At 43.6% G+C, this 24,581-nt stretch overlaps 1 protein-coding gene across 4 annotated transcripts in view; it reads right to left on the bottom strand.

The window, feature by feature from the left end:
- Adtrp (androgen dependent TFPI regulating protein) overlaps positions 1–24,581 on the bottom strand; it is a 78,520-nt gene that overhangs the window by 5,739 nt on the left and 48,200 nt on the right. For all 4 annotated transcript variants that reach the window (XM_010622864.3, XM_010622862.1, XM_010622865.1 and 1 more), the window contains 2 exons: positions 13,417–13,532; positions 3,202–3,353 (listed from right to left, as the gene is read on the bottom strand). In XM_010622864.3, the coding sequence (XP_010621166.1) occupies positions 3,202–3,353; positions 13,417–13,532 (268 nt within the window). The remainder of the gene's footprint in view (positions 1–3,201; positions 3,354–13,416; positions 13,533–24,581) is intronic.

Raw genomic sequence — 24,581 nt, 5'->3', positions numbered from 1 at the left:
ATCATCTGTCTGAATGGTGAGATTCCCTGGGCAATGCATAGCTTGTTTTGCCTTTGTTTTGGTTCTTTGTAACAGACCCCAGGGAGGGAATGTGTTAACTTCTTGTGTGACTGTGTATGTGAAAGGGATTCAGTTAGGAGAGTGAGTGGAACAAGCTACGAAAGCCATCAGTAGCCTCATCTGCGCACCAAGACAAAGGGAGGGGGTGGTTACACTTAAAGATCCCTCTCTGAGGTGCGGAGCTTGTGCGTGGCCTGTTTCCGTGATTACGTGGCTGATGTCTAATATGAGCAAAACAGAACACTGATTCGACAGTGTTCCTTCAGCTTGGAAGAACCTTAATTGGGACAGAGAGGCCCCAAGGTGGGGACTGGCAAGTGTGTGTGAGCAATGCCCACACTTTGTCCTGCAGCACCAGACAAGGGAATATCTACTGATCATGGGAAATGCAAATTCCTTCCACAGCAATCTGAAGAAGGACTTAGGGGGAGAGAGTCAGACAATTGTTTGCCCAAACCTGAACAATATTAAACTGCAAGGCTAATGTATAACAAGCATAAACCAGGACCATCCTAGATACACTGGGATTAACGGTCACACTATTGATATGCAATCCTATCACTGGTGAAAAGATATGTGCATTGCCATAGGTCTCATGGTTGGATTGGGAACAGGTGAGAGACATATTGCAACTTTCCTGACTCCAATCTCAATGGTCTTCTGATACAGTCTGCCCTAACATGCATCACTTCTTCAGCAGCTCTCCAACAAGCATACTGAATCATCACCTTTCTCCTATTACTCCTTGTCTGCTGTCTCCAGAACATCCTTGAAAAAAGACACACTTCATTCCTGGAGAGAAGTGGCATGATTAGCACATTGGGAAAACCAGAAGAAATGGGGATTTGAAGGTGAACGAGACATACCCAAGCCTGACCCAAGAGAAAGCCAAGATTTGTGTAAAAACAAATCCCTTCATTAGTGGTGGAAAAGCCGTGATGATAAAATGATATGCTTGGTGATAAGGGGGGTGGTATCCAGGAGTACTTGGGTAGGACATGGAGTCCAACCTGGGCCAACAAGGGAAAGCTCCCTGGAAGAGGTGAGTTAAAGCCAATAAGTAAGTGTGAGGCAGGCAAGGTTGGGAGATAAGAAGTTGATGGGGGTAAAAAGCAACATCAACATGGAGGGAAAATAAGCACACTGATGATGCAAGGGCACAAATTTAGAAGAAAACGAACAAATATCAAGACAAGGGCTCAGTCACAGAGAATCGGGGTCATTCTAAGGGCTTGGCCTTTCTTCTATAAACTGGAGGAGGCCAAAAGTCTTGTAAGCAGGAGGTGACACAGGGATATGTATTCGCAAAGGTTGTGCTGTTTCATTCTCAGCAATTTAAAAACATTCGCTGCCACTGCAGTTTTGAGGTATTTAGGCTTCCTTCTAATTCCTATTTAACTACTTGCAATCAGTAAAGATCTGTTCAGGATAAAACACATTTGTGACCCTATTTTAATGCTATATAGAGCTTTTCACCCATTCTTTTTTCAAGAGGCTAAAAATCCATAGTCATTTACAGTAGTTTCTAACATTCACATGAACCTCTGCTTATGCACAATGTCAGTAAAGGCCCATATGTTGACCCTGACCTATTTACTCATTTGGACCCAATTATAGTGACAAACTGGGTATAGTACCTAAATAATGAGGCTTATTAAGAAGAATTTTGTGTTGAAAATAGCGATTTCAAGTATAATAAAATATAGTGAAATTTTAATTTTTTAATTCAGTGGATATTTAAATTTCACTGTAGAGTAGCAGTTTAAAAATAAATTCTTATTGAACTCAATACAATTGATTTAAGAAGCTATTGTTCTATAAACTCTAAGTAATTGTGTTTTTTCCTATGCTTATAGCTGCCAAATTCTATATGAATTAATTTATTTCTTTTCTCCTCATTTCCGACCTTCTTTCCTCCCTCCCTCCTTCCTTTCCTTCCTTCCTTTCTTATATAGATTTTCTTTTTCCAATATAGACTCAGGGAAAGCATCAGAAATCTTTGCCCAGAATTTTAAGGAATTAAAAATAGTTAGAATTTGATGTCAACACATAGAAAATGCTAACATATTTTTTTCCTGGCTAATTTCCATTGATCTGAAATCTTAATTCCAAGAGTGATTTTTAGTGTCTCATGCTTCAAGGGTTTGCTTCCATGAAGGATATTGCCTTTGAAATTTTCTTTACCAACATCTCTAACAGCAGAAAGTACATTCAGGTTGCAGGCTTATTTTTCAGGGTCTCTGCCTCTCCTCAGAAACACACACTGGGGTACTGAGCCCTTTGAAACAGTGGACTGTGTGGTGACTCTTTGCCTTTCTTACGCACAAATCAGGGTGCAATTCGTGCACATCTCCTGTGTAGGGGAAAAAAAAAAAAACAACTCATGGGATTTTTGCGAGCTGACTTTCTGATATCTAGAGTTACTTTTCTCACAAAAAGATACTTGAGGGTTGAGGTGAGAAGTGGGGGAAGCAGAGAGGAAAATAAAATCATCTCTTTTTAAGTCAACTAAATTACCATAATTATTTTCTGACAAAGAAGCAACATGGTTCAACCCACCTGTAATTAGAAAGCTTAGCTCACTGACATGTCCTAAGACCCTGCCTAAATGAGAATCCAAGGACAGCATGTGATTTTATCCAGTGAAGGCTTTACTTAGGTTGAGGAGGAAACTAATGAAAGAGGGCTAAAAACTCATCTGGGAATGTACTGTGGAGCTCAGAAGAGCTAGGAAGATCACCAGGATCCATTTCCTTCAAAATGAAAGCCATAACATTTTAATAGCTTGTGTCTTGCAAGCTCTCACCTGTGTGGAGGGAGGCTACAAAAGCACATTTTTACTAGTTGGGGTAACAGTACCTTTTTCCCTAGATCCTGAGCATTCTAAACCAGATTTAGTTTTCAAGTTAAATGAGATGCTGTTTTGGGGAGGAGGGGAGGTAATTTGATGGACTCTTTTGATTGAATACCACATTGGCTCAGGCTTTCCTTTTGCTACTCTGGTGAGACCTATCAGAGCCCTTTGGACAAAGGCATTGAATACATTTCCTTCTGTTTGGACTAGTTTTTCTTTTGGGTCCTTGCAGCAGTAGGAAAAGGGTAAGAAAAGAGTGTCTCAGAACCAGAGAGAAACACACTGACCCCATTTCCACTGGTTGAGCCTCTCTCCAAGCAGGTAGATGCTGGCAATCAAGAAGTAGCTGAGAAAGAAGAAGGCTGTGAGACCCAAGGGGCTGAGTTTTGCCAACACGGGATACACCCACTGGCCCGTCTTCGAGTGCAACCACAGGATCCTGCAGAAAACAAGAAGTCACAGTGATTAGGACAGCAGAGGCCATTGAGCCATTTTCAAGCCAGGTGAAAAGCAGCCATGCAAAATGAGTGTCAGTAGCTAAAATATTTCCTAAAATCAACTGACATGAGTTTTTCCCTGGTAAATTTACTTGGCTGAGTAAAAGACATCTTGTTTCATGGGGTGGGTGGGAACTTTTCCTTTAATGCATTAAAATCCAGCATTGGTGAAAGCACATGGAAGACACACAACTCTTCATTAGCCACAGACAGTGCATGAGCACGTGAATGAATTATTCCTCTCCCTGAAGTATATGGCTTGCTACAACATTGAACCTGCTGGATACTAGATGGTATCCATTTGTTGGCTCCTGGTCAAAGAAGTAAGGTTGGCTATTTATTTATTTATTTATTTATTTATTTATTTATTTATTTATTTATTTATTTTTGATACCTGAGAGTAAGGAGCAGTCTTCCATCCATTCTCCAATTCCCACTGGAGTAGCAGGAGCATCAGTGGCCCAACACTGTCCTCATACAGTATGCTTGGGGCTTCATCGTTGGCCCTGATACTAGCTCATGAATATAATCATCGATTGAGTGGTAAGTAGGGATAGATAGACTTTGAGGGAGGCTCAAATCTTGCTCACATGGGAGTAGGATGTAAGTCATTTCTGTGAGCCAAGAGAAGGAAAAGAAGTGCTAGGAGAGAAGCTGTGATGTCTGAGAGGAGCCTAAAAATGCAGTTTTCTGGAAACCAACTGCACTGGAAGATGCCAAAATCTGAAATAACTTACACATTAAATATGGGAAAGATGTTGCACCAGTTACATTTATAATCGGTCAAGAATACAGAAACAGGCTTTTATGATTCAAATCCTAGCTTGATCACCTATTAGCTCCATTACCCTCGGCACTTCATTCGATCTGTTATAAAGTGGGGCCCTAAGCAGCATATAACTTGTAAAGCTGTTGTAAAAAGGGAGTTCACATGTGCTGACTGCATGCATGTGTTATATGTAAGCTACATAGAACAGTGCTTGGCACATTATAATCTTTGACAGTAGCTCATCTTTTGTGCAACAAATAGACAACAAAGGCTATTAATGGGAAGGGAAATATTTGTAAAGCACATATCTAATGAGTTATTCAGGGTATAAAAATTACTTGTCTAACTCAACAACACCAACAACAAAAATCCTAAGCAACTCAATTAAAAACAAAGAACCTGCCTGGCCATTCTACAGATAAGATATACAAATGGCCAAGAAATGAGTCAGAAGACATTTAACATCACTAGTAACTGGATAATGCAAGAAAAATCACAGTGCTATACCATCTCACTTACATGCATTAAGATGGCTCCAGTTTTTAAAAACACAGAAAATAATAAGTGCTGGCGAGAATGTGGAGAAACTGAACTCCTCATGCAGTGTTGGCAAATGTAAAATGGTGCAAAAACTATGGAAAACTGCATGGCAGGTTCTCAAAAATTTCAAATAGAATCATCACACAATCCATCAATTCCACTTCTGGGTATGAACCCCAAGGATCGAAAGCAGGGACTCGAAGATATATTTGCACATCCATGTTCATGGTAGCTTTGTTGACATTAGCCAAGAGGTGGAAGCAACCCCAGTGTCCACTGTGGCATGAATGCATAAATACGGCATATGCACAAACATTAAAAAAGAGATATTCTGTCCATGCTACAACTTGGATGAACCTTGAAGATATTATGCTAAGTAAAATAAGCCAGTCACAGAAGAATATATATTATGGAATTCTACTTATATCTTATGAGGAACCACTAATGCCAACTTCAGAGAGACAGAAGAAAAGTTACTGAAGACAGCTCCCAGCTGCCAATCCCCCAAGACCACTGCAGCCTTGGAAGTTTGGAAATGTACCCAGTGGCCTTCTGCCCAATCTCACCTTATTAATACTTTGAGGAGGCCAGTATGCTGCCCCTCCATTCATGCCATGGGAAGGTGACCTATGTCCTTTTTAGCTGGCTGCCAGGGGAATCTATGGGAGCCAGGCTGGGTGCACAGCAAACTTTGGCCCAAAATTAATCTTCTAGAAGCTTCTCATGTTAAATTTCACAGCACCAAAATGGTTGTTATGAAATTCAGATCTTCTCTGTCTTATCAGTAGAGAAACAGTGGAAGTCTGTGGTTAGAGATAAGTAGAAGACAGAGTCTTGTGGGCTTTTGGAACATAGTTCTTGAAGTGTTAATCCTCATGTCACATTTTTCTAGCTTGGTAGACTAAATCAAATAAGAGTTGTGAAGTTGCTAGAATTTGGATCCCCCCTCACCCCGCCAACTCACACAGAAATTTAATGCCCTAAGGTTTGTGTTAATGGTATAAAGAGAGTGAAAGCTTAATCTAGGAGGTTTACACATGGGGCCTTTGGGAAGTGATGAAATTATATGAGGTCATTAGGTGAGAGCCCCATGTTTGAGTCCTGGTGACTTAGAGAGAGACCACACACACAGACACACCAGGCTCCCACCAGGACATGCTGTGGTCAAGGGGGGCTTTGCCAAGCTCGTGCTGCTGTTTGGAGTCAAATCCTGCAGAACTGTAAGCTAACATACTTTTTAAAAAATAAAGTAGCCTGCCTTGGGCATTTTGTGATAGTAAGGAAAATCTTTTTAGTACAAAAGAGAAATAGAAGGCCGGCCTTCTATATGGTGGTGCACATCTGTAATCCCAGCACTTGGGAGGTTGAGGGAGGAGGATTGCTGTGAGTTCAAGACCAGCCTGGGTTACATAGTGAGTTCCAGGTCAGTCTCAACTACATAGTGAGACCCTGTCTCAAAAAAACAAACAAGACCAAACCAAACCAAATGAAACAAAAAAACCAAAAGAGAAACAGAAGCAAGAATGTTAGATAAATAGTTTGTCTGGACAGTATCAGCCATGAAGAGAGCTGTTGGATGGCAGCCTTTCCATGGAAATTTAAAACTGTGGTCCAAGGGCTGGGAACACAGATGAGGGGTAAGGCACTTGCCCAGTACATCTAAAGCCCTGAGTTCAATTCCCAGAAATTAGTCAATCAATCAGTGGCCCAGTCCCTCCCTCAACTCCCTCCAGATACACAGCTTCCTCCTTTAGGACCCATGACCTTCTTGTCTAGTCCTGGTTTTCCACTCCTCAGTCATGTTCTGTTTCCTTCGCTGTCCTCTCGCCCTGGCTGTCCCTTAGATAAGGGCATTTCCCCAGCATTTGCTTCTTACTTCTCTCCTCTTTCTTCTGCTCCTCCTCTACTCTGTCTCTGCAACAATTTCATCCCACCACGAGGGTCTGCTGCTTGGATTTCCCTAAATCCGTATCTCTTAAGATCACCTGGTATGAACTTCTTGATGGGATTTCCTCAAGAAGGTGCTTCTCAATCTTGGCTGAAAATTATAAATACCTTGGGGCCTTAAAAGTCAAGGATCTACCTAGGACATATCCTGGACCAGTCAACCAATATTATTTTTAGTTTTGAGCATAGGTCCTAGATGTAGGATGTTAAACTGACATTTTAACTTTTACCCAAAGCTATTTCTTTTATAGTTCACTTCATTTTTTAATGGAATCGCCCTTTCCACTTCATTAGCCTACAATACTTAGAAATACCCTCAATATTTTTCTTTGCATTGGTCCATTACATGTCAATTAACGCACAAACATATTCTGTTATTTCAGTGGTGTGTCTCAGGTATGTTGTTCACTTTTGACTGAACAGTTGACTGTTGTTACTTCTAACTTCTATTGCAAGCCTTGTGGTTTTAGACAGGAGCTAGATTTGGACAGAAATGATGAAAAAAATAGAATGTTTTTTTCTTCTAGCTCCTTACCCTCCATAACTCTTCAATTTGTGTTTCAACTGGGCCAAACCCAAGTTTTGATCATAGAGTGCATTGTGTGGACTTCTTACATTTATTTGCATATGTTCAGTTACATGACAGCTAAAGAGTCCTATAATAAATGAGGCTAGAATCCCACTTCTCACTGAGATTCCAGGCTACACAAGTATGGTTGTCCTTGAAGGTCCTCTATGAAGGTTATATTTCCGGGAAAGGTTAACAGTGGCTCTGGGAAGGAATTTACCATTATGCATTAATGGGAGGGGGTGAAAACTGCTGCTGCTGGTCATGGCAAGGTGGCTGGCCTAGAATCCAGCTTAGTCCAAATTTTAATGTATTCTTAGGGTAAGATGTATAAATGCATATACATAAATGAAGCACAAATTTAAAACATTGCTATAGTTGAGGGACCCAGGAAGTTTTGCTGGGAGACCTCACCTGTATGAGCAGAAAGAATTCTCTGCCTTGTAGGAATTGCTATGAAGAAGCGACTTTATAAAAACCTCCCCCGTGACTGGGTAACAATTGCTTAACTGTGGGACACTTGTGCTAGGCATGTAATCTACTTACTGGCAGATACACTGGTGACATCGGCAAGTTTTTGGTCTACCTGCAGCAGGGTGATGGTGCCCTGAAGGACAGGGGCCATGGCCAACAGCATTTTTCCACTTTTATCAACAAATAGAGGGTCAGTCAGTAATGGCAATGTTGACATACTTGGCTGTGGGAATGGAACGCTGAGTCTTAAGGCAGTGCCAAGTAGACATGGTGTTTCCAGGGGGCATGGCTTTGCCATTTGTATGGAAAAACAATGCTAGGGACCTGTGTGCAATACAGAAATATTGAGTACTCAGTAGGTTATTGGAAATCTTTGGAGATGGGGTACTTGGAAGACTGGACTACCCACAGCAAGTGGAAGGGCACTGAAAGCACTCAGATGTGGGATATCACTGAATCTGAAAAACCACCTTGGATGAAGAAAAAGACATCATGACTAAACTAGATAACATAATACCCTGTCCATTTTTTATTTCTATATTGTAGTTTTATTTTATGTTGCTTCGTATCTCTTGTTACTCCAATCCATTTTAACCTCTATTGTTAAGATCGAGTTTTTAAAGCATAGTTCTCCGACAAGATTATTAATACTTCTCACTTTGACCCCTCAGCCCACAGAAACCAAACAACAGCAACAGCAAAGTCTCTGATTGTCCGCCCAGGTGGACCTCCACTTACTAGGGTTTAACCGATGACTTCCGATGCTTTGACTTGATGATGACAGAAAGTGATAGATGTTCAGTAATTTTGAGTTTGGATCTTATCACAAGTCCAGTCATCTCTCAATGCATGGCAGTGACAATGACCACAGCTCCAAGTCAGCCACAAAACCAGGAAAGGACACAGCCCATGTTCCATAGTGAGCTGCACTGCTAAGTTGTGATGTCCAGTAGGCAAGGTATATTTGGTGAATTATGATAGTTTCAATTTTTGAAGGGGGGTTGGGGATGTAACCCCATCCTAAGTTAAGGGGCATGTATGTCTTGCCTCCTCTAGCCTGGTGTCCCAAGCCTCCATCAGTGGCAAGTCCGGGATATTTCTTTTTAGCATCTTTCACTAACACATCCAGCTGAGAAGATTCACTGACCGCTGCTCTCAGGTGCCCTACACCTTCTTCTAGATATTGGGACAATGCCCTGTGGCTTGTTTTCTCCCACTTGCCTTAGTTCCAACCCTACTGGTCCTTCAGGGCCCAGGCCCAGTGTGTGCCTTCTGTGATGCCTTCCCAACACTCCTCAGCCAGACAGATGCTTTTCCCTCTCTGTGTTCCTGTGGCTTCTTGCATATTTTTATGACATTTCATCATTTCCCAGCTTATGTTGTTATAATATGATGCATGGCTCATTTCCACTTATTAAGTATAAACCCCCGCAGGCTGGGGCTTGGCCTTATGTAACTTTGCTTTTCCCAGCAGGCCCAGCCCTGTGTTAGAGGAAATATTTGTTCAATAAAAGAAGGAATAAAAACCAAGAGAAAGAACATTGCTATTTTCCTGCTCCCCTCTACTGCCTTAAAGAGAGAGTGGTGAGGTGTTTTGGGCTGAGAGAGCAGGGAGGAGTGAGCAAGCGACCATATTTATAGGTGACTAATGCTTTCCAAAGGAAATGAAAAATTTGCAATCATTACTACTTTGCAAAGCTTTATTTTCCCTCTTAAGGGCCAGCCCGCCAATTTTGCAATCTGAAAAATAACAGAAGGCCAGCAGCACATGGAAGGCCATCCCCACAGTCTCAGTGGCTATTTTTAGGTCACTGTAACGTTGTTTGGGCAGTGAACAGCTTCTCCAGCTCAAAGATCCTGCCGATTTTCTCATCTATGTTTACTTCTTATGTTCCCTCTGGCCCAGGTCCAGGTTCCTCACCTCATTAGTGTGATGCCATTTCCCCACTGCACTTTCCAAGTTGGCCTACCTAAGGGCTGACCCATGGCCACTTCCCTACACATCTCCATGGGTAGCCACGGCTTGTGGAGCTTGCTGATGGCCATCTGTGTTATGAGGGCCATGGGCTCCAGAATGCTGTGCAAAGCTGAAGATGGCAGGCAGCCCTAACCGGGAATAGACAGAAAGAGCAGGATAAAATGCTCTCTTTACAAGAGTATTTGATTTCTTTTTTTTTTTCCTTTGATATTGGGAATCGAACTCAGGATCTTGTACTTGCCAGGCAGGTGGAGGAATAACTGAGCTAAATCCCCGGTGAGTATTTGATTTCTTCTAGTGAACAAAGTGGGGGAGCTTAATGGCCCAAATCTTGATTTACTACTTCTCATTAGAAATTCAAAGACCAAATCCCAAATCATTGCAGCTTCCCAGCACTGGGACCCAGCTCATCACATTCCTGATGGTGACAGGTTTCCATCCCTTCCCTCCACTGGCTTCATCGCCATCACTTTATTGGCCCGGCCAAGCACAGAGCTGAGCAAAAACACCACAAAAGATTTGTGAAGTACAGAGATTAGGGCAAGCTTCCTGGGCTGCCCACCATCCAGCATTTAACGAGGTGGCTTGGTACATGCAGTGAGTGTAACCAACACCTGCCATGTGAACCCAATGGAAAGAGAATGGGTTTTGCCATAAGGGGACCTTGGCTTAAGTTGGCTTCGGTCTCACATTTGCTTCCCTGACCTCTGCCGCATGACCTCAGGCATGGACCACTGGAGCTCCGGTTTTCTAAGGCCAGGTGATCTCTAAGTCACCATCCATTACCCCCACTCTCTGACTTCACTTGTGAGTTGCTTGACAGTGGCTCCTAGCAGCTGACTAATCTCTGCTGTCTGAATTTCCACAAATGCCACCACCCTGTGGACCTAGCCATCTTGCTCCTTTTTCTACTCCGATGTCCACACTTGGGTCAGAAACATCTCATCGTCACTTTACTTACACAAACCACAACATTAACTCTCTGATTGACACTTTTTTCTTGGAAAAGCCTTCGGCTCATTGATGTGGATTCATTTTCTCACTTTTCCCTGTCCTCCGGCTCAGCTGGCTCCTCCCGCTTTTTCCTGGAGGTCCTTTCCGCATCTCTGTTGTTCCTACTCTGTCTGTGGTGTCAGTGTAGACAACTTCTCCCTTCCCTTTAGAAAGTCAGCTTTGAACACGGCAGTGTGTGCCACAGCCCTGAATTTGCCTTTTCTCCAGTCTCATCATTCTGCTCCCTGCCAACTGTTCTCGCTCCTCCTTCCCAGAGAGTCCTCAAGCACAGTGGCCTTTGTGCACCTCACTGCACCTTTGGTGTCTTAGCACAGTGCCTGGCACCCGGGAACAACTGAAGGGACAGAGGAGGCACTCGTAGCCACCTCCATCCTACTGTATCTTCTTTCCCCAACCTCCTGGGAGGCCCGCATCTTCAGAACACCTATCCTGGTACTGCCAAGCCAAGATTTTGTGGCCACCACCTTTCGCCTTTGTGGCCCCTACAGTTTTTTTCAGTAATAGCGGTGGTCTTTGTTGCTCTTTAGTCCCCAAAGAGGAAAAGTTAACAGGCCAAAGGTACTTATATAAAAACTCCAACAGTTCTACTTGGCAAAAAGTTGAAATCTATAAAAACAGAGCATACAAATTCATGTTTAGTAAGCCATCTTTTACTTGCTTTTTTTTTTCAAAAAGTGGATAAATATCTCTATAGGACCCCATGCCAGGTTCCAGACACTGCAGGAATTGATTCTTTTGGGTTAAGTCATATATGATGGACACATGAAACATATCCCACACCACTTTTCAGTCTATGTTACTGTAAGGCACTGCTTAATAATCACATAACTTTTTCTCCCTCAAGCTTCAGAATCTTCCTTAACACAATGCTTCAGATATCAACTGCTGCACCAGTAGATCCCCAGTGGTTCCCTAACAATGAATGTAACTGTACTGTATCCCTAAAATATACCAATAAACTCAATTAAAGCTGAAAAAAAATGTCTTGTTTTTTTAAATTCAAAGCCCCAAAGGCTGAAGTACAATGTAGAGTACTGTCAGACTGAGGTAAATTATTGAGCAAGTGCTTTCTTCAAGACAGGAAAAGCAAAGCCTTAGGGTACTCAGGAAAGAGGGGTGCGGACAGAAAGGAGGAGAGGATGGCACAAAAGGGTTAGATAGGAGCCAGCATGTGAGCCATGGGCACCACATTTCTTCATACTATGACAAGCACTGGTGAAATCCATGATATAGCCTCAAATTGTGTTGGACACTTGATTACCAACTGAGGGCTTTTGAATGACTGGATCATACGGAATCTAACCCTGTTAACTAGATTAATCCACTGATAAAATTGTAATTTGAGAGCATTATTTGGAGGTGATGAAAACAGGAAGTGGGGCTTAGTTGAAGGAAGTGGATCATGGGTTATGACCTTGAGGACCATATCTGGCCCCTTTCCTCTCTGGCTTTTTCACTCCCTGCTTCCTGGCTGCCATGAGGTGAGTGGCTTTCCTCCACCACACCCTTCCACCATGATATTTTTGCTTCCCCACACTCTGAAAAGCAATGGACTGAAACCTCTGGACTCATGAGCCAAAGTAAACTTTTCTCCCTTTAATATTTTTTCTTCAGGTATTTTGTCAGAGTGACAGGAAGCTAACTGACACACAGGTGCTGCTAAAGTCCAGGTCCCTTGGAATGTGATCTCACACTTGCTTCCATCCCTGACAGAGCACCACACTAAATTTCAATCCCTGCGTTGGGGCAATCATCAAGACTGTCACATGGACAGTTTGTGTCAGTCTCGAGGAGGAACACTGACTGGCTTCCGACCTGCAGGTCTTGGGCTCAGCACAGCCCTTTGGGAGCAAAGATGTGGTACTGGAGGAAAAGGCTACAGAGCAGAGAGGGAGTCTCCTGGTCAGGGAGCTGGTGGAAGTGCAACCACCTTCCTTGACCATTAGGCAACATTACTGGGAATGAGGATTGCCAGGTGACTGAATGATGAAATCCAGGCCAGCAGCTTGAGTATCTCTCATGCCTCCAGCAAGGCTGAGCTGCAGGCTTTGGGTGATGGTACAAAGACCCACTAGGTGCTCTAATGCCAGGTGTGGATGCATATAAGCTCACAATGATACGGAAACAGGAATGGTCAAAATCACTCCCCTACCTATCAAACGCATTTTTAGATGGAATATATGTTAGATACTTCAGATCATCCAGCCATTCAAATATTTTAATTGTGAATGGAAACAAAGATGAACTTTTCTTGAGAAAGCAACATGTATGGCTTTAAAATGATTGATTCTTCATGGGGGAAGAGAGGAAGTTATGACTTGTGTGCATGCACACCTGCGTGTTGCCTCCCATGTGTTTCAAAATCAAATAATACACTGGGTGTGATGGTGTATTGTCTGTAATTCCAGCACTATAGGAGGATGAGACAAATTCAAGCCCCGCCTGGGCAACTTAGTGACCTAGAGAGACCATATCTCAAAATAAAAAAGAAAAAGCTTTGGAATACAGCTCTGTGCAAAGGTCCTAATTTTAATTCCCAGTATGAAAAAAATGTCAAGCAATAAGAATCCTTCTTACCTGGAAATTTAAAGATGGTCAAATCCCCATTAAACCAATACAAAGGGACTCTGACACAAAGGGTGGTGTGCTTTCATGGAGTATGCATCAGGGTCTTGAGTGACAAGCTTAAGAGGGCTTTCGCTGTGGAATTCCTACCTGCTGATGTAGCCAACGCTGCTTATAGCCAACAAGGTGAGTCCTGTCTTCCTCGGTGGATAGTGATGAGGTCTGAGGATGATTTCAATCAGTGAGAATAAGAATATGAAAGAGTGCTGCAGGAGAAAAGGTAAAAAATCATAAGGACAGGGCACGCTGAGTGCCAACAGTAATCCTCTTCCCTCTGCATCTCTGTGTACACAAAGCCAGGCAGAACAACCCTAAACTTGGTTTGTGTCAAGCTCCAATGATGCCCAGGGACCTATTTCCCACCACACTGGTTCTCACTCCTCTGTCTGGCTACCAAGACTCTGAAATGTTCCATCACCTTCTCTGTCCTGCTTATTGAGCATCGCTTCCGTTTTCTAACATATACACACATGTATGCACACACACATTCACACACACAAACACACATCCCCTAACATGTACGTACAAAAGCATACACACTCACACTCATTAGCACACTCCTACGTGACTGCACAGTCTATCTCTCTCTCACACCTCCATGCTTCTTCTCCCCTGGAACAAGGCAGTGTCCCTCATTGTCCTGGTACCCTTTGTGCTGCTGCCACTTCCAGACTTGTGTTCTTGTCTCCTTTCCCTATGCAGACCTTGTGTTCTCTCCCTCCAGTCTGACCCGCCATGTCCTTGAAGCCAGTGCAGTCTTCCCCAGTGCTTTCTTCTTGCTAATTCCTCTCTTCATCCTCCTGCAATTATGGCCTGTGCCACATGGTCTAGCACTTACGACAGATATGCATAAACTGGGTTGGAGTGCAGAAAACCTGCCATACTATCTCCCCACACCCCACTCCCCACTGTGGGACTGAGCTTGGCTGTGCTGAGGGTGGCGGGTGCCATGGGGTTTTCATAAGTGTCCCTCTGAAACCTTCCATGCCTCCCTCCTTCCCTGCACCACCCCCTCCTCATAACCATCTGCTTACTCACATTTTCCAAACCCTTAAAACAAGATTTTTTTAAATGCCCTAAGCAAGGAAATCCACCTTTAGGAATAGAGGTGTAGATTCAAGGGTTCACTCACTTCTTGGTCATCCAGGAAGTTCACTGGGGTCAATGAGTGAGATGGTCCTGAAAACATTTACAAAGTCCTCTACCACCCTCAATCCTTACAGGTAATGTTCAGTAGCATTACTGTGTTCTCTTTGTCACCGTCATACCCATCTCGCCTCCTTTACTGCTCCAGTTGCCACAGCTCTTCACAACCTCTTGCATGCAGACCCTCACTATCAAGCCCCATCTCAGGCCTGATCCTGAGCCCCCCAGGTGGCTGCCAGTCCCTCAGTTCCAGCAGTCCCTGGGCTTGGGAGTGTCACCGAGCTCCTGTGCCAGTCTGTGCAGCTGAAACTCCTGTTGTGATCCCAGGCACCCTTTGCTGTCTGTCCCATGCGTCTCATATGCAGGATGTATCACCAGGAGGCACTCCTGGCTTGCTCCAACCTCAGCTAAGATACCGAGGGCCCAATCAGGAGATCAAGACCACTCTCAGATGCCAGAAATAGGATGTTTCGATGGAACCAGGGTGAGGTAAGAAAGACCAAGCCTTAAGGATAAGGATGGGGCCATCGCTGGGTGGACAAGGCCCTCTGGGGTGCTTAGGAAATATCGCAGCTGGGTGACACAGGCCACCTCTTCAGGGCCTCGAGGCCTTATTCCACAGAAATAGAATTGCTGAAAACTATTGCTTTTCCATACTTTGTCTGGCATTGGTCTGGCTGGCTGGACAGACAAATGGAAGAAATTCCAGGCCCACTCTCATGTCTTACTCTTTTCTTTGGTCTGGTTTTAGGCTGTTTCTGTGTCTCCCCCAATAAGGAAGTGTGATGTTTAAAGACACATACTCCCAGGCAATGGGTTACTTTCAGGATGTCTCTGAACTTCAGATTGCACATCACCGAATGGGGGCAAATAAACAGTAAGGACTTCAGCTGAGGTAAGGGCACAGAAAGGGCTTCCAGGGAATGTTGGTTGTGATTTTTCACTATTACCAATGACGGTCATCCTTCATGGCAGTGGTAGGCCCAGGAGGGAGCAGGGTTCTGGGACACCCAGGCTTCAAGCAGTAGGTATCCCTTGGCTTCCATGTCCCCTGGCCTGTGGTTGGCAGGATGCTGCAGCATGCACAACTCAGAAGGTGGGAGCAGAGCCCTCTTGGGTCCCCTTCCCTGCCCATGGCTGGTGCCACATCTCATAGCTACGGTGGCCCCAGGATCCTGACAACACTCATGAGTGACACTTATGCTGTCTTTATCCAGAGGCCACCTCCAGAGACAAGAGATGGAACTGTCTGTCTGGTGCAGTCACCTGTCTGCCTTCCCTCTGCTGCAGGCAGGAGGATCCAGCTTCTATTAAGAGCCATTAACAGACTCATTATGCTGGCCATTGATCTGACAGATTTTATTACCCTCACCCACAATCAGCAGCTCCCGGTTCTCTGCATTAATGATCACTGGGAACAGAATTCCCGTGGAATAATGTAGTGTGCTTGCATTAGGAGTAAATGAGTTCATAGTGATTAATACTTTCACAGCAAACAACTTGGGAATGCATGGCTGGTCAACTCTTTGAGGAGCCTGCCCTTTGCTAGCAACATTCAATTGGATTTCCAGATGAATTCTCCCTGATGGCTTCTGGGAAATTTACTTCCGTGATGTCCTTAGTGATGGGCCATAGACTGTGGCTTCAAACCAGCTAAAAGGTCTCTAAAAGGATCACATTTTCTGGTTGGGGCTGGGAGTGGGCATAAGCAAAGGAGGAAGACCACACTCTCAGTTTTCTGAATACTGAGCTGCAGTAGACTGGAGCCTGGTATTGCACATCTACTGTAATTTTACTTCACTTTGATATAAATTACATAACCTTTGTCGGATAGTACATATTTCCCCCCCAAAAAAAGAAGGATAAAAAGCCAGTAGCAGAAAAATCAAATATGCTTTCTGCTTCCAAAAAATCTAATAATTAGGCTAGGATTGACACAAATTAAAATGCTGCCAAAAATACTGAAAACAGTGACTCATTCTGTATTTCAATTAACAGTTTCTCAGTTTCCCTTATAAACAGTGAAGCTGACAAAAATTAATTATCTCAGAGGGGTAAAATATTTCTTTCCAAAGTAAACAAAGCATCATGAGCTGAAACAATAGCATGTGTAAACAAAGGAGAGGGAGAGTGGTTCCCCTGACTCTTCGTGAAGTCATGATTTGGGTAGACTTTTCTTTAAATGTCCCCTTCTGAATGTACTGGGCATAAGGACAGTGTTCTTTTTACCTCGTCCTTTTCTCCTGCCATTATCCATCCCTTCCCCTCCTATCCTTTGCATAATGCCAACTTTTATCTGAATATATTAGACACAGCTATAAGCATGAAATACTGATTCCAGTACTAGTATAAGAAGTGCACTTTAAAATCTCTGGGTGCAAAATAGCCTTGTGGTGAATAGTAACATTTAGCAGCCCACAGAACATTCTTACGTGATTGCATGAGTAGTCAATTGGAAAAAGTGACACCGACTTGACGCTTGTTTCTACTCATCCTAGCAGATAAGTAGGTGTTATAAACAGTTTTTCTGCAGAGGGCGTTCAGTGACAGTGGTGACATTTGACCTAACTCGAGAAAGAGATGAGCCTTAGTCACCGAGATAACCCAGGAACCCACAGTTCTTCTTCAGGGTCATGGAGAGTTCAGGGGCTGCATCCATGAAGACTGATAATATGCTTTTCCTAAGGTTCTTAAGGCTCAGGATCCCTTGATTTTTCTCAAGAGAAAGGAATTCAGAAATCTACACATTATAAAATTCTATGAGGCAGGCATGGTAGCTATCATCCCAGAACTCTGGGAGGCTGGGGCAGGAAGATCACGAGTTCATGCCCAGCCTGGGCAACTTAGTGGCTTAGGAAGACCCTGTTTGAAAATAAAACATAAAAGGGAATGGGGAATAAAGCTTCGTGCAAAGGCCTTGAGTTCAATCACCAAAGATTTTTTTTAAAAAGCAAATGATAATGTTTTAAAATGTGATCTCTGCTTCTTTCCTCTGTTCCATTTATTGGCTGAACTATCTTATGTGTTAAATTGAATTGAGCTGACCACACCAAACTAAGGAGCAAGCTTCCGGCCTCTCAGCCCAAGCATTAGAAATAATGGGCCAGCATCGCTCTGCCACTTCTTATGTGCCTCAGGCCTCCCATCCTTTTCTCTGTTTGGGGGACACTTAGATTAGAAAATTAACCTCTGATATTGGCTCCATCCAAACTATGGCCTTCCCTCCAAGTCCCCAACAAAATGCTTCTGGTTTGTTTTGGGAGCTGATGGATAGAGACCTTTAAATGAAGGTTTAATTCATTAACAAGATTTTTTTTGGTTTGGGAGTACATGAAAGAAGATTTCTGTGCTTATGTTATATTAGATATTTATTTACAAAATGGAAGTCTTCACAAATACTCCTTGGGGACAGACAGACGGTCAAAACATCAAATCAAACACGAGATGCAGAAATGGAAGCAAAAGCAACCTTAATAGAGAATCGTTACACCCCGGCCTCTGTTGCTTTGCCAGATCTTGCTCCTTAAGCTTGAAACCTACACAGTAAAGACAGGCAGTGTTAGCCATTCTGTAAATTCGGCTAAGGTAACCCCTGGTTCTGCTGTTGCCTTCCATTTTCTGGCTAAGAACTCCCTCCTCACTGAACCCCCTCTCCTACACCCTGTGCTTTCTGCCTCTAACTTCCCACAGGTCTAGGAGGGTCTTGGATGCTCCTCAGGGAATATTTTGTATCCCAAAGCAGTGCTTATCTGTATCCTGTCTGTCCTTTACATTGCTAAAGTTGTAGTTTTGCTTGATGTAAACCTGATATTGGGAAATTAGGAAATATATACACAGGATGCAGAACTTATATCTCCATGCGACTTAAACAAAAAAAATCTTCCAACTACATTTCTTGCAGGATTTTTTTTTTTTGTCTCAAATGCTGAAGTTTTGAAAGAATTTGATTTTAAAAAATTTCTTTCCATTTTCTAAGAATTCAGGGTCAAGGCTGCTCTGTAATGAGAGTCCCTGTTAAAATGCTTGGGGTTGGGCTGGAGGAGACTGCACAACCCCAGAGAGTGCTCAGGCCCCATTCATCCCCACAGCCTAGGTGGGCTGGCACAGCTGCCCAGCAAGCAAACAGAGGTCCAAAACCAGCAGTCTTGTTTGCCCTGAAGAATAACAATGTGCACTACACGTTACTCTGAAATGTACCAGAAACAAGTTGAGTTAATACATGGCTAGTTAGACACATTTGTTCTAAAGTCAAAACAGGAAACTATGAGTGGTGGGAGCTAAGTGAGGAACAGCACAAGTGTTCACAGCGCAATTCTTTCATTCGTGCTGAACAGGTGTCATGATAAAGCATGGGGTAGGGGAGAAGTGAATGGTGTTTATTGATCCAGAAGAGAAATAACTGGTCCTTTGGGCCATTTATCAAACCACCATTTATGAACTCTTCTGTGGATTAAACAGGTGGTTAAATAATAACTTCCTGAAGCATCCAAGAAGATTCTATGTGATCTTTGACTCGCTGTCCTGGCATCTTTGGGTTAATACTTCATTTCATCAACATGTCAGAGCTCCTTCCCTCTGCTAGGAAGCGTGTGAGCTTTGACAGAGTCCAGTCTGGTGACCAAGTAGTCATTTCCATCCTGCACAGTTAAAGGTGAGATGAAAGAAAGATTTGCGCTCTTGGGCCTGACAGTCAGGGATGCATCTGCCTCTGCTGGTCTCTCTCTGCCCTCTCTCCATGCTACATCCTGTCCAGTTCCTTCCTCTAACTGAGTGCTCCCACTACAGAACCCTATGTACTTTCTATAGCTGCTGGCTCTTTCCTTTATGCCTCATCTCCAACTTTATCTGATTTTCCCTCAAACTTCCCATAGCTGCTTATTCTTTAATCTTCCCAAGTGTTACATTGCAAGCTTTTTCCTGATCAGATGCATATTTGATACAACACAGTGAGGCCAATCTTCTAAGTCAAATTCCCCTACTCAACAACCTTCTGTGGCTCCCTGTTGTGTCAGTCCACTATCTAGACTCCTTCCCTAATCTCACTCTTACCCTCCATGGCATCTCAACCGACTCCCCCTGCCCCCTTTTTTAGTAATCAAATGAGTTTCCTTATTATCTTTTTGGTTTCCATCTGTTTCTTTCTCCAGAATACTAACTTGTTATCATTTTAACTTAGTTCTTTAATTTTTATCTCTCAACTTGCCCTGCACAGCTTTGAGATACGTCTCCCAAAAAATCCACATGTTGATATGAGAGGATAAAAAAGAAAGTGAGGACTCAGAAGACTGAAACACAAATGCAACAAGCAGAAGCCTTACTGGGCTGCTTGTACCGAGAGTCAAGGTCAGCCATGGGTTTCCAGGCAGGCAAAGTAAAAACAGACAGTTGGAAGAGACATGGACTTTTTTTTTCTTCATAGAGAAAAATTTAGTTTCCTCTAGTAAGAGGAACCAAAGTAAATTCCTACCAGTGCATTTCATTTAGGGGCCACTAAGCATGTTAGTGATTTCCACAGTGTCTTCACAGCAAACAGTTCAGACTTCTAGTTTCTGTAAACTAATAACACCTGAGGACAGCATAGTAAAATGCAACCCAGTGAAGGGGAACCTGACAGTAAGTAGCTGATCCTGCATATCTGTGTAGACTTCTGCAATCAGGGAAGTGGACAGACTCTAGAAGCACTGTTTATGTCATGGGTGTGTTTGTTCCAATTATGAGTCAGATGCTAGGCAGTATTTTTGTTACTTGTTTAAAGCCTGCAGTACAGGTACTGTTAATGGCACAGAGTTGTAAATGCTTGGAGAAATTTTAAAAAACAAACAGAAAACAGTGATAGCCAGGCATGATGACAAACACCTATAACCCCAGCATTCTGGGAGGCTGGGGCAGGAGGATCACAAGTTTGAGCCCAGCCTGGGCAACTTAGTGACTTGGCAAGACCCTATCTCAAAAAATAAAACATAAGCTGGGGATATAGCTCAGTGCAAAGGCCCTAGGTTCAATCCCCAGTATTGCAAATATATATATAAAATCATGTGGAGTTGATGGATTTACAGTTCCAGGGCCCAGCCAAGCTGGAGAGGTGCAGTCCCACATGGGTCCAAGGGTCTACAGAGAAACATTCACATACACACATACACACACACACTAAATAAATATGTAACAAAAATATAATAATTATATAATAAAAAGGCAGTGGTAATGTTCATACTTTTTTACTGCAAATAAGAAGTATCACCATGGAAACCATCCCTCCTGGTTCTCAGGGAGGTTTGTCCTAAGCCCTTCTGCAGTCCTGGAGGCCCTGCCATAGACTGCTTCCTCCTGAGATGCCCTCTTTCCTGTCTGTCCTAGGGCTCTTGGGTCTGAATGAGTCCTGAGCTTCGGAGCTTGAGGAGATTCAGTTTTGTTTTTTACACTGTCAGTTTCCTGTGCCTTCCTTTCCTATTCTCCACTAGATTAGAAAGTCTTGGAGGGCAAAGCTCTCATCTACTTTTCTCAAGATTTCTCTTACCCTCTTCTTCATAAGCGCTTTGACCGGTTTTCTTATTAGAGAGCAGAATGGAGTTTTCAGTGTGGTCCAGAGGCCCTAGTGACCCAGCGCCTGTTCTGTCTCCCTTCCGTGCATGCTTCCAGTCCGCTCCCCATCATCCTTCTGCATTCCCATGGAAGCTGCCATTTCCTCCCACCACTGACATGTCACTTACGTATCCCTCTCTTCCTGTACCCTCTTCATCTTTCCCCCACCTTCCAGGGCTCCATGAGCCTTGGCTGATGGGTACCCATCCTGGGCTTGGCTGGAGCCCCTGTGCTTGGTCCCACCACATCCTCACACTGCTGCCTGATACTGACAAAGGCCTTCCAGAGACAGAAGCAACTCGGGCCTTAGGGTTGTCACCACTCTCCCTCCAGGGCCTAGCAGTGCTTAACCTGCTATGGCAAATGCCTAGTGGCGGCATTAATGAATATGTGGGGAGAGTGAGGCAGAAGAGGTATGAGAAGGTGCCTGCTTAGGCTGGGAAGCCAAGTCAGACCAGCTTGTGTCCAGGATGGTGAGTCACAAAGTCAGCCTCACTTCTGGATTTTCATCCTTCCCCTCCTCCTGGCTGTAGATGGCATCTCAAGTCTTAGAAATTGTGGGGGGCGGGTGGGGGGGTGGATAGAGAGAAGCCCGGGAGCAAGTGTGACTTCTGGGAACAGTCAAGGGGTGTCCACAGCATGGCAACTAAACTCTAGGCAGAACGAATGTGCCTTCCTGTAGGATTTGGCAGCTCTGCAGGAAGTTGGAAGACACGAAGCCAGCAGAGGCTGCCTTTTGTCCAGCTGGGACTTCATGGTCTGGTAACCATGACTGGCAGGCTGGGCCAAGTAGAAGCTTTGCTAGATGTCTTCCTATGCCCCTTCTTCTTCCTCGGTCTGCTACCCACTTTTCTTCCATGCATTTTTGCATGCTCCGCATGGCACACATGGAGATTGTTTTAAAGACAGACAGATGGGCAGCTCTCTAGAAATCTGCTCCATGTTGGAGGGAGGAGATTGTTCTTTTCAACAAAGAAGTCTCGGGAGCACTGGGAATTGCTCCTGCTTTGGAAGTACCATGTTTTATTCCTTTCTCTCCAATATTTCATGATGATGTCAATAAAGGACTCAGAACATGTAGGCAGCTCCACTCCTTGGGAGATGACAGTGATTCAGGGAAGCACCCTATAGGCACAAGCTTGAGGGCAAAGTTCCGAGCCCTCCAAAGTTCTGAGTATCAGATCCTCCAAGCAGTCAGTTTGCACACATTCTCCTTTCTGCCTATGTTAGTCACCTTTCCATTGCTGGGCCAAGTGCCTGACATGCACAACTGAAAAGAGAAAAAGTCAACTTTGGCTCAAATTTTCGGAGGGTTCAGTTCATGGTCAATTGCTCCATTGCTTTAAGCATGTGGCAAGGCAGAAACATGATGGAAGAAGGGTGTGGCAATGGAAACTCGCTCACCTTACGGCAGCCAGGAAGCAGAGAGGGTCAAAGAGGCAGAGAGGGGACACCAAGGACCAGATATAATCCCCAAGGTCATGTCTCCATGACCCACCCAGATCAGTCCAGAAGTGTTCTTTCCTAATCTCCTAGGCATCTCTCAAACCAACTGAGTTGACAATCAAGAGTAACATGTCACTGCCTCTGGCTTTCTCTTGCTGACCATCACGGTATCCTAAGAAGCTTGCCAGCTGCTCTGAAGAATGGCAGTTGCTCACTGGTGATTTTCCCAAATCCATTTCATCAGGTGATTTAGGATTAGTCTGTGTGCATGCATTTGGGGTCACATGAGTGCACCACGGGGGACGTGCCAATAGAGAAAAGGATAGCTGAGAGTGAGGCCTAGAGATCAAAGAAAAGGAGAGGTTGTCCTAAGAAGTGCACACATTCAATGCCCATTAAATACAATCTTATGAGACATTGTTCTGTTTAAGTACATAGGCAATTGAAACATATATAAGACATGGTCATTGCAATCAAAGAAACACTGAGAAATTTGAATATATTTCTAGCAACCCTACAGTATCACCCCAGGACCTAGCTAGTCCTGCATCATTATGCGGCAGAGGCTCTGTAAAGGTTAGGTAGCAGCAGGTACCAGGTTTGAGCCCTTGGAGTCCATAGTGACAGAAAACAAATCTTTGTTTAATCCAAAGAGCTGCTTTTTTTTTTTTTTTTTTTTTTTTTTGGAAAGCTTACTGACTCAAAATCTGCCAGTCTTCAAAGACCAAAGGATATCTTGACAACAATTTGTTGACCTAAACCATGTCCAATTATCTCATAATGTGTCCCCAGACTGTCTTGTTATTGCATAATAAAAGTTAATTTTAGATAATTACACATCACAAACTATTTTTTATTTATAACTATTTTTTTCTTGCTGAAAATCCAAAAAGAAACAAAATGATGCCTAAAAGGGCTATCTATAGACTTTTAAACTGAAGATGTCCAGTAAATTGATTCATATCTGAGTTTGGAACTCAGGGGAGAAATCTAGCTGAAGATGGAGATTTGGGGCCACCTGAGTGTGGATAGAGCTTTTAAAAGTGGAAGTACATGGGATACACAGAGAGTTTGTAAGAGTAGGAATAATAAAGGATCTGACAGCAAATGCTGAGGAACTGTAACCCTGAGTTCAGAGTTTTTAAACCTCTGCACTACTGACATTTTAGAACAGATTGTGCTTTGTGTTTGGGGGACTGTCCTGTACATTGCAAGCCATTTGGCAGCATCCTTGGTTCTATCCACTAGATGCCAGTGGCATGCCCTTCATCCTCTAGTTGTGATAATCAAAACTGTTCATAGATATTGCAAAAAGACTCCCAGAGGACATAGTCAATCTCAGTTGAGAGTTCCTGATTTAAATGACAAGCAAAAGAAAATCATTTTGTAAAAGAAATTGACAGGAGTGGACAGTAAGTCTAGAAGAAAGAAAAGAAGCTATTTTAAGAAACATATAGTCAATTGTGTCCAAGACTGAAGAGAAGTATTAAGACATAAGCCTTGAGTCCACTGGGTGCGGGTACAAGAAGACTACCGCAAGCTGCCCCTTGCATTTGTTAACTATTTGTCCTTCCTTGCAGGCCGAGGCCTCTAGTCCTTTTCCAGGGCTCTGGACCTTGGGTTTCAACCTCCTGTGAGCCAGAGGCAGGGGTGGTTTGGTTAGCATGGAGACATCTCCAAAGCCGCCACTGCCATCTCTTCCACAAACCCAAGTGGGACGGAAATCCCAAGTCTGTGAGTGTAAAATTTTGGGACCTACATGCAGGAGAAGTTGATGACAGGTGCACTTGCTTGCAGGCCCTCACACTCCTGAGAATGTGAGGCACTGAGGCAGACCTCCCACTGCTCCCTTCCTTCTCATGGTCTTCTTAGGGAAACGAAAGTTCTCCAATTATCACAAAACCCCTTCTCACCACAGAAACAATTAATTGTGGCCTTTAGGAGATTGTACAAAAGTCTGGAAACACACAAACTGAAAACACACAAGCTTTCACTTCTGAACAGTTTATACTGAGGTTGCTCAGGAATCCCCCTCTGAAATGCTTGAAAAGAGTTGGGGATTTAACTCAGCAGTTCTGTGGCCT

Source organism: Fukomys damarensis, unplaced genomic scaffold (assembly GCF_012274545.1).
Source record: "Fukomys damarensis isolate Sample0158 unplaced genomic scaffold, DMR_v1.0_HiC HiC_scaffold_10, whole genome shotgun sequence".
Lineage (NCBI taxonomy): Eukaryota > Metazoa > Chordata > Mammalia > Rodentia > Bathyergidae > Fukomys > Fukomys damarensis.
Note: the sequence above shows the minus strand (reverse complement) of the source record. Positions and strands in the feature narration are given on the sequence as shown.